The sequence below is a fragment of the Pteronotus mesoamericanus genome, unplaced genomic scaffold (assembly GCF_021234165.1).
Source record: "Pteronotus mesoamericanus isolate MK-2021 breed Mesoamerican mustached bat unplaced genomic scaffold, CSHL_Meso_final contig_256, whole genome shotgun sequence".
Classification (NCBI taxonomy): domain Eukaryota; kingdom Metazoa; phylum Chordata; class Mammalia; order Chiroptera; family Mormoopidae; genus Pteronotus; species Pteronotus mesoamericanus.
Window position 1 is genome coordinate 4,914,859 of NW_026555108.1, and position 11,123 is coordinate 4,925,981.

Genomic DNA, 11,123 nt, shown 5'->3' on the forward strand with positions numbered 1-11,123 from the left:
TTCTTTATATTTTTCAATTTCCTACAATGAACACGTTTTTATCATTAAGGGGAAAGAAAAAAGGAAGCTATTTCCATTTTTAAAAAATCCACAGGAAGATGAGGGATTTTTTTTATCTGATGGGCATGTGTTTTTGCAATAAAGTATGAGGCAAAGTCAACAGCAGAGTAGGAGGGAGAGATTTGAAGAATGCGAATAAGGAGTTGTTTCTGAGAGCAGAGGAATCTGAGAAAAAAGCATTTCATGCCGTGTTGAGGGTCTAGTGGAGGTTGATGATCGTTAGCTATATGTTTGCCTCCACCAATCCTGAACCCACAGGTCAACGTATGGAGAAGATGTTTGGATTCCTCTGGAGCTCTGGTACTCTGGAGTATTGCGTACAGAAGTGAGGATATTTGCAAGGGAGGTAACAGTAATAAATTCAGTAATTGAAGTGGGAAAGAGAGCCAGCAAGATTGGAGGAAAGTGACAAAAAGAGAGAAAATGTATGTGGGACGGGGAAGAGTGAACTGGAGGATTCACAAGGTCAAGGAATTATGGCTGTAGTGTTAGTTGACCAAGTGAGCTTGGGGAAGTCTGGGAAGTTGTAGACAGAGAACTTGAAGTAGTGATTTCAGACATGGACATTCTTGCAAAATCTAGGGTGTAGCCACCTGACTAGATAGCTGAGGTGTAATTCATTGAACTAAATCACAGAACCACTCTCTCCTTCACATATTATAACACTCTTTCCACACTCTTCTTGCCCTTCAGTTGCAGGCCCTGGAATTAACAACCTTCAGGAGTCTGACTGGAATCTACCTTTCCTGCCTTATTTTTCCACTTCACCCCTTCCATGTCCTAGGCTCCAGGCAAACTTAATTAGAAAGTTTCCCATTTTCTTGCCTGTGCATAAGGTTCCCTCTTTCTAAAATGCTCTCCCCCCACTTCTGAAATTACACATTCTATTTAGCCTATTTAGGCCCAGCCTAAAAGCCTCGACCTCCGTGAAAGACTTTCCAGAAGTCCCTGATGATTCACATGGTACTTTGTGCGTACCTCTCTTAAGACATATTATTTCCTACTTTATGTCTTTATACATATTTGGGCCAATTTTCTGATTCCTTGAGATTAAGATTAGACCATACCTACAGCAATTTTCTACTGAATCTTCAAGCATAGCCCCTGCAGAGATTATTCATTGTGTTAAATACATAAGTGTTTCCAAAGTGTGGTATATATAATTATTTTGGGTGGTTCAGAGATATTTAATAGTTGGATATTTCTTTTAATGTGTAGCAGGAAAACACTGTTTTCCATCTATTTTATTAGTAAAATGTTTTCTCTTAAAATAAGTGCATTTGCCCTCACTGATGTGGCTCAGTGGATTGAGCCCTGCAGCCTGTGAACAAAGAAAGTGGCCAGTTTGATCCCTGATCAGGGCACATGCCTGAGTTGTGCCTGTGTTGCGAGCCAGGTCCCCAGTTGGGGGCGTGCGAGGCAACCAATTGATGTATCTCTCACATACCGATGTTTCCCTCCTTCTCTTTCTCCCTCCCTTCCCCTCTATCTAAAAAAAATTAATAAATAATAAAATAAACAAATTTAAGCTAAACAAAAACTAGTTTAAAAATAGTATAGGAATTACACAGAGATTATTCATGAAGGTTATATTAACCTGCCTGAGGTCTGGCAAGCACTGCACTAAATGAAAACAAGACTAAAGAAGCAAATCTATAGAACTACTCCTCCCTTCACAAATGGCTTATTTAAATAGTGGTAGCAGAATTTACTCACTCTCCTTTGATAATCTTCTTTAAGCATATAAATGCAAGAATTACCCATCTTTAAATACAAACAAAAAAAACCTTCCCTCACCTTCCTCCAGTTGTTGCCCTGAAATGCTCACCTGAAGTCCCTGTCCACTTCCTCACCCTCTACACGACCCACTCCAATATGGCTTCCACCCCTACCATCTGACCAAAACGGCTCTTGAAATGATCCATTACCTACTACTGACAAAGCCAATGAACCCTTTTTTGTACAATCTTTTGTAACTCTGCTTTCCAGTCAGCATTGGGCATTGTTGACTGTTATCTGAAAAGTTCTGTCTTCCCTAGACTTCCATGTCACTGTCTCTTCACTCATTCCTTCACCATCTCCTGTACTGAGTCCTCCTTCTCTATCCCTTAAACATCCCCCCAATATTTTACTATTGTAATGAGTATAAAAGGAATGAACAAGTAATATTTGTACTTGGTTTAAAAAAAACTAAAAAAGTACAGAAGAAAAACTAGAGGTTAACAGTCCATTTTTTCTAGAAAAAAGGCAAGTGAATACATCCTGTTTTGTTCTTCCACAGAAATGTTTTGTATCTTGGGATTTTGATTCCATTTGTTGTTTCTAGTTAATAGTGTGTCTTTCAGATCTTCCCATACTACCTCTTGGCACATGGAAGTCCATTTAGTTTTTTTAAAAGCTGTATAAATATTCCAATGAATTAATGTATTGTAACTTACTTAACTAGTTCCTTGCTGATGACCATTAGGTAGCTTCTAAGATTTATGTAAATAATGTTGCAGTAGATATCCTGATATTGTAAGATGTTTTTAAAAATTCCTGTAAGTGGAATTGTCAGATCAAAAGTAATGTTTTTAATTCTCGTGTCATCAAATTACCCTCCACAAGTTATCAGTTTCCTCATCATGCCTAAGACTGCCTGTTTACCCTCACTTTTGCCCTTGCTTAGTCCTTGAAATTTGTAACAAACTGAGATCTCCTGGTTCTTCTGATTTGCATTTCTTTAAGGTATGAAGTGGAGTATTTTTCTTATATTTGTTGCTGTTTCATGTTCTTTTTCTGAAAACAATTTACATCCTTTACCCCCTTTTCCTATCAAATATTCATCTTGCTTCCTGTTTGTGAGTGCTCTTTGTATATGAAGGAAATTTTGTAATTTGTACATTTTTTTCTTTTGATTTTGTTTCACCCCAAGGCAGTCTTTAGGACCTCACACCACTTGTATCACATACACATACGTCATCTGCGTTGACTCCTAAATCTAACTCTATTCCAGACCTCTAGACCGGCTCCAAGTTCCTGCTGGTGATTATGTATCTTCGCCAATATGAAACTCAGCTCATGTATGTTTAGGAAGTCAGTGCATCTGGAACTAAAGTCATCTTTCCCCAGATATGCTCTTCCTCTTATGCTCCCTCTCTTGGCTAGTAATTTGATCACTCACCCACAAATTCCACCTAGAAATCTTTGAAGTCACCCATTTCTTTCTTACTGCATATATCCAACCGACCCAAAACCTTGAAATACTTTGCCCAAATGATGGCAGTGCCCTTGTGACTATTTCCTACTGGCAATGTCACACAGTGGCTGAAGAGCCACGAGCTGCAGTCAGACAGAACTGGGTTTGTATCCTGGCCCTGATCATTCCATGTTTTATGACCTAGAGCATGTTTCTTACCCAAAACCTGTTCCCTCTACTGTAAAAGATAATAATCATGACATCTGCTTCATAGGGTTATTGCAAGAACTCAGTGAGATTGTATGTATAATACTCAATAAATGGTAGCTATTATCTCACTGCTCTAGCCTTCCCTCACCCTCTTCCAACCCCTCCTTGCTGCGGCCAGAATAAGAAATCCAACCATCTCCTTGCTTGGAATCCTTCAGTGACTCCTCCCTTCACTCTACAACACGCACGCGTGCAATTCCTTGGTAGGGTATACAAGGCCATTCATAGTCTGTATTGTTCACCACAACCCCGTATGTGCTACCCTTCAACCACATTAAACTGTATGCTATATCCTCAAATACAATACGATTTTTTAAAAACCCTCACCCAAGGATATGTTTTAAGTGATTTTAGAGAGAAAAAGAGAAAAATATTGATGTGAAAGAAAAATATGAGATCAGTGACCTCCCGTACTTGTCTTGACCAGGGATCGAACCCACAACCTAGGTATGTGCCCTGACCGGGGATTGAACCAGAAACCTTTTGGTGTATGGGACAGTGCTCCAACCAACCAAGCCACCCAACCAAGGCTTACAATATACTTTTTCACACTTCCATGGTTTGGGACACACTTTTCACTGACAGACAAGCCCTCCCCTTGGTCCACACTTCATAAACGCAGATTCAAGACTGAAGCATGTCCTTTGTGCTTCTACAGCACTCAGCACTTATCCCTGCCCTGGTATAAATCATACTCTTTCATCTTGACCTGCTTGTTTATCCCACTAGACTGTGAATTCCTTGAGGGCCGGAATATTTTATTCATGCTTGTATCCCCAGCACCCAGCATGGGACATACTATTTTATAGGAGCATCGCACGTTTGTTGAATAGATGAAGGAGTTTTTGGTCTGAGCAGAGTTCTGACCTCTCTGTTCCCTTACTAATTCTGTAGCAATCAGTTATCTATACACATATACAATCCTTTACCAACCCCTACCCATTGTCCACTTCTCTCCCAGCAGTGCTTAAACCCCCAGCCAAAATTTCTGTTGCTCATGCAGACACAGGAGCCTGGGACTGATCGAACTAGAAGGGGTAGAACGGAAGACAGTGGTGTCACTGAGAGCCCTGACAAATGCCAGTACTGAGATCAAAGTCCACCCCAAACCCCAGAGACAGGTGTTGCTGTCTTACTTACTCAGAACCTAATCTTTAGGAAGGGGGAAACATACGTCAAGATCATCCCTTTAAGTGTGGCTAGACTGGATGGCAGCTTACACCACCCTCCTCAAACCCTGATCCAACGAGAAGCACACGCAGGCACCACAGGTACTTTTGTGGTGACTGGAGCCAACAAAGCACACTTATCTGCAGCTTTCTACACTGAAAGACAGGCTTCACATCATCTCTAGCAAGCAAAAAAACAAGACGTAATTTCTTTTTCTAGATTCTTTTAATATTTTTTCAAAGCCAATAAGCAGCTACAGATGCAATTAAAAAGGAGACAAGTTACAAAAAGGAGACGAGAAACAGCAAAGACACACCCTTCACTCTACAAAGCAGAGCTCTATTAGCGTTCCCCCACCAACACCCCATTGGAGGCCTAGTTCCCCTTGTGGCCAGGAGTTCTCTCCATTATTGTGTGGGGACATCAAGACTGCATTCAGCCGCTGCTGAGATCAAAGTCTACCATTCGGGTCCTAGACTTGAGTGGGGGTTCATCTCTCTTAACCTGTTCCAGGCTGTGCTGGATTCCATAGCCGAAGTAGATAGCAAACCCTAGTGCGGAAAGGTAACTGTGAGGTAGGGAAATAGTGACCTGTAAAGGCTTCATAGGTACCCTAGTTGAGACCAAGAGGAAAAGGAGTTGGGATGGGATACCCAAGAGGCTTATTCTTTCCAAGTGGACACCTACCAATCAGCATCCAGACTCCAAATCGGGCCCAGGTGCCAGCTGTCATCTGCATCATAAGGTAAATGTTCACAAAGATGCTCATTAGTGGGAGAAGAGGCAAAGCAGGTACCTGGGGGAAAAGCAAAAATGCTTTTTTTTTTGTACATACCACAAGGTGACCTAGAAAAAGATCCCTAACCTACTCAGGCCAGGAGTGGGAGAGTCCAACTCCTACCCAACTGTGTATTTCAGCGTTCGCTCATTTGGCATGCCTCACACAGGGCTGTAAGAATACTCAGAATTTGGGAAAATAGAACTGGAAAGGAACTAAGGAGGGTCAGAGAAAAAGTCTTTGCTCTAGGTATCTCCTGTAGCTTTTCTTTCTTGCCCAATTAAAGAATATCTGTGAACCTCATTGTACCGCAAGGTACCTAAAGCCTATTTTCTTTCAAAATGGGACAGCAAAGAGAGAGGTTGTTTACCTTAAAGTGAAGGGGAGCAGAGCTCTGTGGCTGTCTCCAGATGACCCCAGTGATCCCAGTGATGAGCATCAGGAGCAGCACCACCGCTGCAGCCCACACTGGGTCTCCAGAAAACAGTGGCATTGACCACTGGGCCAGCACCAGGCAAAGGACACTCATCAACACAGCTTCAAGAGTCAAAAAGAAACAGCAGAACAACTTTGGAGATCTACACATTAAGACATTGAGCACCCCATTCCAAAGCAGGTCACCCCCTCTCTCGAGTTCTCCCTCAGCCACCAAATGCCACACACTCTTCTTCCTACATCATGCCGACCCCAGAGGCACCCCAGAGAAAAACGCCACTGCTCACCAAGCAGCGAAGCACAAACATAGACAACTTGGCCAGAGAGTGGAGTCGGGGTGGAGTTGCGTGGACAAAATAGTGCCTCTAAGGTCAGCTTTTCTGTTTCATTCATCGTCTCCTCCTGCAGCTCCAGTTCATCTTCCTCAATCCTCGTCTCCTGGCCAGGCTGATACCTGAGGCAAGAGAAAGAAGAACAGCCCTTGGCCATTTTAAGATCTCTCAGGCAGCTTAACATTCCCGGTCTCCATGAAGGGCAGAAGCTGCTTTTGTCAGGAGGGATCTCCATATCCCTCAAGGAGAGTCAGGATGATGAGGGCAGATGAGGGAGGAGGAGGAACAGATCCCCTTCATTCCACCTCCAAGACCAAGAACCCAAATCTCAATATGCGGAGGAAGGGCGCCTCACCTGAGAATGAGAACACAGACAGACACCAGGGAGTAAGCAAGCAGGGTCCCAATTGACATGAGGTCCACCAGATCGGCGAGCTCAAAGAGGAATGCCATTAATGCTGAAATCAATGGTCAGAAAGCAAAGACATGAGAAAAGGCAAGAGCAAAATTAAGGGAGTTGGTGAAACAACAAGGGGAAAGGCAGAGACGATTTTTCACCTGCAATAATGCCAGAGACCACAGTGGCTACGATGGGGGTGCGTGTGCCGCTGTGGATGCGCGCAAGGACTCGGAACAGGAGGCCATCCTCCGCCATTGCGTAGATCACCCGAGGCATGGGAAACATAGAGCCCAAGAGGCTGGAGAGAAGAATGCCCAGAGCAGCATGAGAGGACTGCCATCTCTCTCCCCAGGCCTGTGAGGTTAAGGACTCTCCGCCTTCTCCTCACAGCCTTTTTAAGGGGTATTCTGTAGTACTGAACGCTACAACCTGAGTGAGACTCTGACAGCAGGGGACGACACACATTTGCCACTGACCTGGTAGAAAGAGCACAGAGGGATCCAATAGCCACAACATAGCGGGCAGGGGCCCATCCAACATGGAGAAATGCCTCAGGCAAGGGGCTCTCAGGTTGAAGCTGATAGTAAGGCATCATTAGCGTGAGCGCCGAAGAAACCCCAAAATACGCCAAAAAGCAGACGGACAGTGAGATCACAATGCCAAGGGGGATGGAACGCTGGGGATTCTGGGCCTCTTCCCCTGCAGGAAGGGGCACAATGTTCTGAATCAGGAAAGCAGGCTCACTCCTCCACCTCCCCCAGTCTGCATGCAGCCTGAGCACACACTGTGCCCAAGCCCCAGACACAATGGAATGGCCTTGTTACCGGTGGTAGCGATACAGTCGAAACCAACAAATGCATAAAAACAGGTAGCTGCTCCACGGAGAATCCCCTCGATGCCAAAAGGCACAAATCCTCCAGAGCCCAGAAGGCCCAAGCTAAAATAGAAGAAAGGGTCGAAAATGTAAGGGTGCCCAACCAAGTCTGTACCTTTTCTCTGATGTCAAACTACTTGGGTCTGCAAGGCCTAGGTTCCCATTCCTCCCACTCCCAACCCACAATCCCTCAGCATGGAAGCTCCCTGCTCCCCATCATGTTCCCAGCTCTGCATCTCCTGAGGGTGAATATCGTTGAGTCTAACCTGTGAGTATCATTGAGGCTAGTCATGGTCAGTTCGTAGTCCTCTTCTGTGAGCTTCCAGTTGTGCGGGTCCCCCTTAATGAAGCCAGAGATGATGACGAAACCGAGAACCAGAAGGTTCACCACTGTAAACACTTTGGTAACGAAGGCTGACTCACTAGCCCCCAAAGCCAGCAGTCCTGTGGGAAAGAAGCATTCAGAACTCTCTAAGAAAGTCCTCAGTGCAAGCTCTGTTCCCTCCCCTCCACGTGCAGACTGCTCCTTCCCAGCTTCTCTTTTTTCTGACCATTATCACCTCCGCCAAGCCCTTCTCAGGCCTAGGGCCTCTTAGCCCCACCCCCATCATTATCCCAGTCCCAGGCCCTCACCAGTGAGCAACAACACAAGGCCCAAAGCAAAGAAGTCTGGATATTCTGCGAGGACATGGGGAAAATTCAGTGAGATGCTCCCCTGCAGCATCTGAGAGATGTGGTTCCCAATCAGGTTGTCAAAAGCTGAACTCCAGGCGCGGGCCACACTGGCTGTACCTGGCGGAGCAGAGGGAGAAACATGGGGTCAAGTTCCCTCCCTCCTCTCCTTCCTCCCCCACAGCACTCTCACAAGAATCCCTGCTGTTTTCATCTATGCTTACTTTTTAAAAACCAAAACTGGTCAGTTTAAGAAAACCAGGTGAAAGGTAAGTAGAACGCACAATTTCTCCACACCTTGAACCCTCCCAGCCCACTAGCAAACACACACATTTAGGGTATTCCTGTGAATGACTTCGCCATTCCACCCAGATTTCCTGACTCAAAAGACCCTTCATTGGCTGTGCAGTTTCCTCCCTGCCCCAACATCTCACCGATGACATAGGAGAGGATGAGGTTCCAGCCAGTGGTGAAGGCCCAGAGTTCACCCACAGTGACATAGCTGTAGAGATATGCAGAACCAGACCGGGGAACCCGGGCACCAAACTCTGCATAGCACAGCCCAGCCAACACAGAAGATAGAGCGGCCACCAAAAAGCAGATCACAATGGATGGTCCTGCTTTATCTTTGGCCACCTCGCCAGCCAGGACATATACGCCTGCACCCAATGTGCTGCCCACACCCAGGGCCACTAAATCCAGAGTGCTCAGGCATCTGGAAAGGCGAGTCTCGGCCATGCCTGGCTCCAGTGTACGTCTGCGTGCCAGCTTATGACCAAATCTGCGAAGTTTCTGCAATGGCATTCTAGCTGGGATTGAAGAGGATGCTAGGATCTGGTGAAAAACAAGACAAAAGCTCTTAAGTAGGGCTCAATATCCCCAGGCTCTAAGAATGAATTACAATAGCCACTCCATCAAGCACAGGTGCCAGGGGGGATGGGGAGGAGGCTATCGAAGAAACAAAGGCAAGTCACTTCTCCATCCTCAGTTTCTTCCTACACAGGTAGGAATAACAATACCTCCTGGGTCCGTGGAAGGGCTAATTTCAGAAAAGGCATATGAAAGCCCCCTTATAGTAAGTGCAGTGGCCTGGCACCTTGCAGGTGCTCGTCAATACTGGTCTCTTCTTTCTCTGGTGGGGAAACTATGGAGTTTATCCTAGACCCCAATCCAGAAACCATGGAGCTTAATTTAATATGTCTGTCTCCTGGCCTGTAGATCCTTGGGAATTAAACAGAACTCGTCTCAGGAGAGGCCAGCAACTCGGGGAAGAAGCTCAATACCCACGCTCCTTCTCAGTGCTCGCCTCCGGGGCCACTCAATAGGTGTGGTTCCTACAACGCCCGGAGGGAGAGGGAAATGACCTGGGCTGAAGATGAAAAGTGAGCAGACCCTCAATCCATCTCTCCTCACCAAGCCCACACCGCGGAACTGCGTGGCCATGGATCAGGGGAGTAAGCAAATGTTCCCCCATTTCCTCCCGCCCCGCTAGGCTGACCAGCAAGCATCAACAGTGGGGCGGGGCTTCCTACATCTAAAGACTTGGGAGATGCGCCTCGAAAGGGGGCCATGGGCAGCCCGAAATTGCTCACACCAGAGAGAAGGGGCTCCGCACTAGGCCCCCCGACTCAGCTCCCAGATTCTTATGCCCCCATCTAGAAACGGTCTGGGGCTGAGGTGGAGACGGGTGCCTTGGCTCCCGGGGCCGGGGTCTCGCCAGCAACAGGTCACGGCCGCGTTGATGCAACTGCAAGCCATGGTTGCAGAGAATCTTAAGCATGCCCGGACCCTCACCGTCCCCCTCCGACGCACGTGTCGGCCCCCAAGGCTTACCAGGGAGCGGTTAGTCTTGGGTCGACTTCAGCAAGGCTGAGTTAAGCCGAGTTGCTTTGGAGGTACCGAGTTCGCTTGCTCAGGCTTCAAAGCTGCTGCTTGGGGTCGTTGCGCGCCAAGCGCCCCTTATATACACCCAGAGGCGGGGCCGGTAACGTCATGGAATCCCGCCCCCAATCCTCCTCCCTACACACAACACACACACACACAAACACGCACGCACACACTCCTCAGCTTTGCAAAAGGGATTGCGTGGGGCCTGAGACTGTTTCCCACTTGCAACAGCAAGACCAGCGTGGCCAGGAGCGAGAAATGGGGGAGGGCAGCCTTTCTCCCTTGCTTACCTCCAAGCAGGACAATGAGAGGCTTCCAGGGCAGATACCCCCTGGGGTTTTCTACCTTTGTGCCTTGATAGTCGGAATCAGTGATTGGCGGGGTGGGGGAGGGGTGAGAGGTGGAGGGAAGCAACACCGCAGCCTCCAACTCTCTCTCCCTGGGTCTTCCTTAGCTCTAGTTTCTACACGAGGTTCCCGCACCCCTAAAATCTTTCCCAAGGACCAGATTATGGACAGCCATCTGACGCCGACCCCTCAGCTCTCACCCTCAACTGCGCGTGTTTCTTTTTTTAATTTATTTTTTTATTAATGTATAGTTGACGTACAATATGTGGGTGTTTTTAATACAGTCAGCAAGAGAATGGAAGATGATGATTTCAACCACCACCTGTACGCATAATTAATCCTGTCTAGATTTCCAGGCCCCAGTCTCCCCACAGTGTATCTCCAGCTACCTCTAAAATGTTAAACTCTTAAATATGAAATTCGGACAATATTGAAATATTGGAGGAAGGAGGGAACTCATTTAATTCCATTTTACTGATGAGTAAGCTGAGGCTCAGAGGGATGACTTGCTTGGCATCACACTATAAATATATGGTCACTACCTCACTGATAAAACCTTGCCCGTCTGACATAAATGCCTGCCTCCCACAGGTGCCATACCTCATTTAAATGCAGGAGAAGAGGAGGTTTGGCCACAGGCGAAGCCAAACAGGCAGAAGCACCGGCCAAGAGACAGGCTCTTTTAGGCTAGGAGCTTCTGGAAAACAGAAGAGGAGCTGA

At 46.6% G+C, this 11,123-nt stretch overlaps 1 protein-coding gene across 1 annotated transcript; it reads right to left on the bottom strand.

The window, feature by feature from the left end:
* Nucleotides 1–5,113: 5,113 nt before the first annotated feature.
* On the bottom strand, nt 5,114–8,973 carry SLC7A3 (solute carrier family 7 member 3). The gene is made up of 11 exons (XM_054574234.1): nt 8,604–8,973; nt 8,131–8,289; nt 7,764–7,941; nt 7,448–7,560; nt 7,100–7,322; nt 6,782–6,921; nt 6,579–6,681; nt 6,179–6,345; nt 5,827–5,993; nt 5,366–5,474; nt 5,114–5,229 (listed from the first exon to the last, which is right to left on the bottom strand). Exons 1-11 carry the CDS (start codon nt 8,971–8,973, stop codon nt 5,114–5,116), a joined length of 1,845 nt encoding a protein of 614 aa, XP_054430209.1.
* Between the last annotated feature and the right edge of the window lie 2,150 nt (nt 8,974–11,123).

Bases quoted from the DNA above. Each gene is read 5' to 3' on its own strand.
- SLC7A3 (XM_054574234.1), bottom strand. From the start codon at position 8,973: ATGCCATTGCAGAAACTTCGCAGATTTGGTCATAAGCTGGCACGCAGA. The intron at 6,682-6,781 runs GTGAAAAATCGT...CATTGATTTCAG, and splicing joins GGTCTCTGGCATTATTGCAG to CATTAATGGCATTCCTCTTT. The intron at 5,475-5,826 runs GTAAACAACCTC...CTTTTCCCCCAG, and splicing joins CTGCTCCCCTTCACTTTAAG to GTACCTGCTTTGCCTCTTCT.